The sequence below is a fragment of the Poecilia latipinna genome, unplaced genomic scaffold, assembly GCF_001443285.1.
Source record: "Poecilia latipinna isolate Pla-1442-1.1 unplaced genomic scaffold, P_latipinna-1.0 Scaffold1583, whole genome shotgun sequence".
NCBI classification, from domain to species: Eukaryota; Metazoa; Chordata; class Actinopteri; order Cyprinodontiformes; family Poeciliidae; genus Poecilia; species Poecilia latipinna.
The window spans coordinates 56,777-63,631 of record NW_015114199.1 but is presented as its reverse complement, the minus strand read 5'-3'; the positions used below and the strand labels follow the sequence as shown (position 1 = coordinate 63,631).

At 37.9% G+C, this 6,855-nt stretch overlaps 1 protein-coding gene across 3 annotated transcripts in view; it reads left to right on the top strand.

Moving 5' to 3' along the window:
- LOC106963806 (MAGUK p55 subfamily member 3-like) overlaps positions 1 to 6,855 on the top strand; it is a 40,120-nt gene that overhangs the window by 7,615 nt on the left and 25,650 nt on the right. For 2 of the 3 annotated variants that reach the window (XM_015058906.1, XM_015058904.1), the window contains exons 2-8: positions 2,793 to 2,898; positions 3,066 to 3,184; positions 4,583 to 4,660; positions 4,783 to 4,863; positions 5,488 to 5,625; positions 5,722 to 5,803; positions 6,165 to 6,250. In XM_015058906.1, coding sequence (XP_014914392.1) covers positions 2,874 to 2,898; positions 3,066 to 3,184; positions 4,583 to 4,660; positions 4,783 to 4,863; positions 5,488 to 5,625; positions 5,722 to 5,803; positions 6,165 to 6,250 — 609 coding nt within the window. In that variant the 5' untranslated portion in view covers positions 2,793 to 2,873. Of the gene's footprint in view, positions 1 to 162; positions 357 to 2,792; positions 2,899 to 3,065; positions 3,185 to 4,582; positions 4,661 to 4,782; positions 4,864 to 5,487; positions 5,626 to 5,721; positions 5,804 to 6,164; positions 6,251 to 6,855 lie in introns of those variants that run through there. The other variant, XM_015058905.1, reaches the window with a different exon arrangement.

Sequence of the window (6,855 nt, the reverse complement as noted above, 5' to 3'; positions counted from 1 at the left end):
TATTCGTGATATTGATCTCAAAATGAAAACGAGTTCGCGCTCTAGATGGGAACATAATCGGTCAAATGCAAATATGTCAGATGAATTTTGTGGGTGGCATCATAAACGGTGGCTGGGCTTCACACACATACACGCAGTGATGGCCAGATGGCATCTGCAGCATATTGGCGACCTGGCCTCCCCTTTGTCTTCCTCTCGGGACCCGTTCAGCAGCGAATGAATCTGACAAGCAGGTGGCGTCCACGCATGTTTACGTGCGAGGCGAGAGGAGAGAGACATTTGGTTAAAATATCTGTACGCAATGTTTGGAGATTTGGCCGGTTTCTCGTTTAACAACATGTGTGATCCACATTAACGTAAGCTGATTTACCAAGCATACACTCCACCTCATGCGGTTCGTAGTTTTTGTCTCTTTAATGATCATTTCTCTGCATCACTACTGACATTTCCTTCTGCTTTAGTTTCACTGAAATCTTCATTCATGCTCTCACTGCGCGCTCCTTCGTCTAAATCCTGGAGGTTGGATAAAAGCACCATATGGTCCAGGGAAACCATAAGTAACTCGTGTTAATGAGTGAGAGAAACACCAGAATGATGCTTGAGTTAAGCTGTCGCTGACAGATTGTGATTGGAGAGAGTCGGATTGTCGACTCCCAGGGCCAAACATAGAAAAGTCGAGGAATGTGCTAAGTAGGCAAAAGCCTGATTCTCACGGTGTAATAATGACCCTGAGCATCCAGGTGCTGCTGACACCAAAATCTCAGCCGAAAAAGCACAATATGATATTTGCTTTCAATTAAAGCAGGAAATCATTCCAACTGCAACTAAAATAAAGTAATATATTGAATATTCTTTATACTATTGCTGTAAGAACCCTTTTTGACAAAACCCTTAATTTCCTTTAAGTATTTATATTAGAGCCTTTTTGCTTTTCTCTTTATGTGGTGCAAACAAGAATATCAAACTACTATAAGCTAGTTAGTCAGGTTATGACCAACTGTAATTTTAAAGCGGCATCCTCTGCGTTAAAGGTGCTGCAACATATTTATCGTTCTCTTAACCAAGGAAAAGACATGTGAGCCTGCAAGGTCAGACCTGCAGTGCACAGCATCTTATTGTACCTTCTTTGGTATTCTTGGTGGATAACTGATCCATGTTTAGTGCCAAGTGAGAATTCAAATTGAAATTAATTCAAAAATACTTTATTAATCCCAGAGGGAAATTAAATGTAACCTGTATTATTGAAGGTTCGTCAAAAGGTTGTTGAGAAGGAGAATTGTTCGTTTGTTTTGGGTCTGAGAACAAGCCAAGCTATAAATGGTAGTTTGAAAAATAATATGTCAAAATCATGCCAACTCTGACAAGTTTTTATTTAATATGTTTAAATACGTTTAAATTAAAATACATTATTTTGTCTTATTAAAGATTAAAGGTAAGGAAAAGACAGTCATTGAGTTGTAAGCAGGCGATAACCATTCTCTTCTTAATATGTGTTGCATTTAACCAGCTTTCAAAATGGAGTCAAGAACTTACATTTCCCAACATTATCTGAACTGAGATTTTCTACATTTTAAGTATATTTTCTGAAACTGTAACAGAACACTTTAATGTGGGAAAAATCAGTTTTATTTCTCTGCACATTCAGCTCAATAAACACATAATGAGTGAAATTGAACTGAAGTTGTAACATGAACGCATCCAGCAGCGATACACTGAATCAGTCTGGGAACATTATTATCATTGATGCCTGGTTTAAGGCTCAGTCTTTGACTGAGGTTAAAGGTCATGACTCAGCTGAGCAGTTTCACACAGATGGCTTGTAATCACAGTGGCGACATAAGTCTTTCACCATACTGTATGAGGATTAGTTCAGGCACAGCTGCGCAAGATAATAGGGTTGAGGAGAAGCAGATAAAAGTTTGTTTTTGTCACTTTTTGTTATATACAGACATGTATACCACGGTAACCACTGATATTGTTTATTTTCTTGCAGCACCATGTTCGAGTAAAATTACTACCATCGCAGCATTTAGAGAAATGCATTATTACAGTATAGCTATACGCCAATTTGTGCTGGTTTGTGGAGCAAACTAATTAATTTGAGCTGCTGTCACTTTAAGATATTAATAAAAGTTTCTGGAGGTCAGAGATCTTCAATCTGTGCCTCCCACATTTATGAAATAAATCAAACTGAGCAGCCAAAAGTTGGTTTTTGTCTCTTTTTGTTACATATACACCACTGTAACCACTGATATTGCTTATTTTCTTGCAGCACAACGTTCTAGTGATGATTGACACCAAATTTGGTGAGCTACAGTTTTCCTGCACAAACATAGGGCAAACGTCTAACATCAATTTTGTTTCATTTGGTTAACGTAGAGGGGCTGGTTGAACCTTTCACCTTTAGACTTTCATTAATATCTTCAAAACAAACACAGCTCTTAACCAAGAATGACAAATATTAACACTTTAGTATCGGTGGGATGATGAGTAAAACTTTTCCAGTTTTATTTGACCTCAGTTCTTCCAGTGCAGCAGTTTGAGATTAGCTTCATGCCTCAGTAAAAAGAGCAGGTAATAATTACAGCAAAGCTTCAGCATGAATGAATCCATTGATCACCGTCAGAAGGACGCCGCTCTCTCCTTCATCTTACATTTAATGGCTTTTTAATTAGAAATTACAATCAGAGCTATGCCATCTGTAATGTCACGCGTAAAAAGGTTTTAGTTGCCAGAACACACAACTTTGATTCACCTTAACTGTCTGTAAAACTGTTTTTTTTTTCCTGTAGTTGTGTGTGACTCTCCACACGGCTTTCCTTCCTTTCCCCTCCTCGTTCTCTCCATCTCCTCATCCTCCTTGGGTTGAAGTCATGCCCATCGTTTCTGCAAATACAGGTAGAGTGAAATAAAAGTCCTGCATGTTTGTTCACACGTTTGATGTGCTTACAGAAAAATCCAGATGTAGTACGATGGTCATTTGCCTGTTATTTAAAAACTGGATTGTGAAGGAATAAAACAAGCATGCTAATAATGGTATGATTATTTTTTATTTTTATTTGCAGGGCTCCATGAGACTCTGGCCATCCTCACATCTCAGCTCCACCCTGACGCCAACCACAAGGAGGACCTGGTCTTCCTCAGAGACGTCTTCAGTGAGAAAAGCATCGGTTACCTCATGAAGGTAGAGCAGATTCTTCATATTAGACGTACAAAACGTCATTTATGAACCTTTTTCTTTGCATCTACTGTTGACAATAATGTTTAAATCCATCAATTCAACAACAAAAATCTGCCAACCAACAAATAATTAATAAAATCCACTACCACTCCATTTCCATAAATAGTATTAAAAGTAGCAACTAAGTTGTTATATAATATATATATCAAAATATTGAATGCACAGTTATTTTATTTCTTGTAAATAATAATAAATGTTGTTTTGTTCACAAATATCCATTCACGTTTCTTTGAATTACTCTCCTCATTTGCACATTTCTTTTAAACACAATATGCTTTTTTTAGTAACTGTGCAGTATTATTTATTTTGTTGTAATTTTACCCCTTACTGTTGTTGAGGAAGATTTTAGGTTATTTGTATCTTAAGGAAACTCTCTAGCTCGATCTTCTTCTCATCCCAGGTTCTCCCGGCGGGCCGCGTGTATCCACACAGAAAACAACAATGAGTGTAAACGTCACAGAATTACAGAGTTTAATCCAATAGAAGACAACGTATGAAATTACAACAGAAACTGCAGAACAGAGACATACATTCATTTATCTGAGACAAATGGAAAAGAAGAAGAAAGAAAAGCAAAGACGTCTTTGGAGAATTGCGAGAGCAAATCTGATTTGTTACTCCTGTGTAGAAAGTTTTATAGTAAAGGCGTATTCTTGTCTTTAATATATTCAAATAAGGCGTACCTTTGCTCATCCAACCAGGAGCTATCTCTGACCCTCTTTAAAAGTTAGAAACTCCCTGCAAGTCACGATCTAAGGCCATCTGTCTCCTTTGTTTAAACAAAGTGAGAGTAGAGCTTCTCCTGAACTCCTGCTGTTTTATGGCTTTTCACGGATCTGTGTGAAAAGCTGGAACTTCTCCTGATTGTTTCCCACACAGACAAAGATCTTAGCAAACCATCTGCTGTAACTACAGGTAACATAAGGGTCAATAGGGCAGAATAAGTTACTAATTTTAAAACTATAATTAGGCTATTTCAATCAAGACATGTTAAGTTTCAAAACCAGCATACTTTAAATTTATTTTCTTAACACTGTACAATCTCTTATTCCAATTTTTCTGTTTTTATATAAATTTTTTTTACCTAAGTTTGAACCTGTGTGCTTACATTAATGTAAAATTTTAGCATTGAGTTCATCAGTTATGTAACATCTGATTACAGTACTTTTTTTTTAAACTTCTTAAGGAATGTGTTTATCCCCTTAAACAGATATAAAAATATATTGGGGTATCACTGGCATTTAAGTTTATGATTTCTTAAAAAAGAAGTTTCATTAATATTCATTGTCTCTCTGTTTTACTTCTTACATCTATTTAGTAGTTTCTCTTATTTTCCTGTAGATCCATGAGCGGTTAAAGCTGTACGAGAAGTACAGCCCCACTCCGGTCCTACACAGCGCCTCCTGTCTGGCAGAGGATGTAGGTGCAGTGAAGTTTCCCTCCAAGCATTTTTTAAATTGAGCTGTTCTTTTCTCTTTGTGTGACACTAATGTCTGACAGAGTGATCTATGAAAGAAATAAGTGTGATTTTGGCTCGTTAGCTGGCAGAAGAGCTTCAGAGCGGGCCGCTGCAGGATGACGAGCGAGAACTGCTGCTTTTGCTGAACACACCTCACCTGAAGGTAGATTCACATTTACTCTAAAACTTTTTCCCTCGACTTTTCTTCAACATTAGATTTTTTTTTTTTACATTCTTCAATTAAAAAATGCTGTTTTTATCACAAAGAGAATTTAAATGTATCTTGAAAGAGTTGTTGATGGGGATTGTGTGGTAGCAGTCAGTCTTTCAGCGAATCTAAAGAGGCCTCTGACTGAAGACTGCTGCTGACGTGCTAACAGCTTAGTTTCCAGACAACAGAGGCAATATTTCACAGCAACATGTCCTGTATGACTCTTTAAATTCTCATTTTTTAACTCCTTTGGGATTTGGGGCTAATTGTTCAGGTATTATTTGAGCTTTTGAGATGCTAATCAGCTACTCACAGTTGTAATAACAAAATCTTGTTCCTACAGTTTTGCAGAAGTTTAAAAGAACAGACCAATAATCTTTCCATACTCACAGTATCTAAAACCAGAGGGAATAACTATCCAAACATATAACCTCAGCCAAAAAAAATCTGAACAAAAGTTGAGAAAAAACAAATCAGAATAAAGTAGCAGAGTTTCTCCAACTTGCTGCCTCCATGAGCGAACTCTGTGTTCTCGATTTACTTTAATGCATCTGTTTTATCTGTTGGCTCATGCAGGCGGTGCTGTCAGCTCACGACATTGTTGCCCAGAAGAAATTTGACCCGGTTCTTCCCCCATTGCCAGAAGATTTGGACGATGACTTTGAGGAAGAGTCTGTGAAGATCGTCCGTCTGGTTAAGAACAAAGAGCCTCTGGTGAGGGTTGACTTTAAATGCTTACCTTGACCAGAGAAAACCCAAGCTCCAGTTGAATGTTCATGTTTCTGTTTTTTTTTCTTTATTTTTCACAAGGGAGCAACCATTCGGAGAGACGAGGCCACCGGAGCTGTAATTGTGGCCAGAATCATGCGGGGAGGGGCAGCTGACCGCAGCGGTGAGGCCTCTGAATGCTAAATCTTTCCGTTCTTTTAGGAAACAAATGAACATTCAGCAGGACAGCAGCAGGAAGGAGCTATATGTAAATAATCCTGAAGCTTCTATAGAGGAAACTACAGTAATCTTTCTCTTATACGTTATAAGTTGATGTCATCAGAGCTGCTACATGTGAGGAGATTAAACTGTGCGACCCATTGAACTGTCAGCAGGCATCAAATCCTTGAGATTATGGCCACAAAATTGCATATTTCCAGATTATAAGCGACTGGCCGTCGCCATGGGGATGTTGTTGACTTGTCGCCAGTGGGAAATGGCTCCAGTCTTTTTCTGCCTGCGGTTTGAAACATGTCTGCTTTCAGGTCTGGTCCACGTAGGAGATGAGCTGCGAGAGGTGAACGGAAACCTGATCACTCACAAAAGGCCTGATGAGATCAGCCAGATCCTGGTAAACAGCAAACAACTGATCAGAATGATGATGATGGTGGTGGTGATGATGATGGTGGTGGTAGTGGTGATGATGATGATTTTGATGGTGATATTAGGCCTGTCGCGATAAATCAATTAATCGCACGATAAATTAAACCTATCGACCTCATTTTAATTATCGGCTTTATTGTCTCTTCCTGCCTTTTTTTCTTTCTGTTGATGACACTGAATGATGATGATAATGATGATGATGTAGATAATGATGATGTAGATGATGATGATGATGAAGATGATCATGATCAGAGTGATGATGATGATTTTGATGATGATGATGATGATGATGTAGATAATTATAATGTAGATAATAATGATGATGGTGATGATGATGATTGTGATGAAGATGATGGTGATGATGATGATGATGATGATGATGATGATGTAGATAATTATAATGTAGATAATAATGATGATGGTGATGATGATGATTGTGATGAAGATGATGGTGATGATGATGTAGATGAGGATGATGCTAATGATGATTTTGATGGTGGTGGTGATGAAGATGATGATGATTGTGATGAAGATGATGGTGATGATGATGTAGATGAGGATGATGCTAATGAT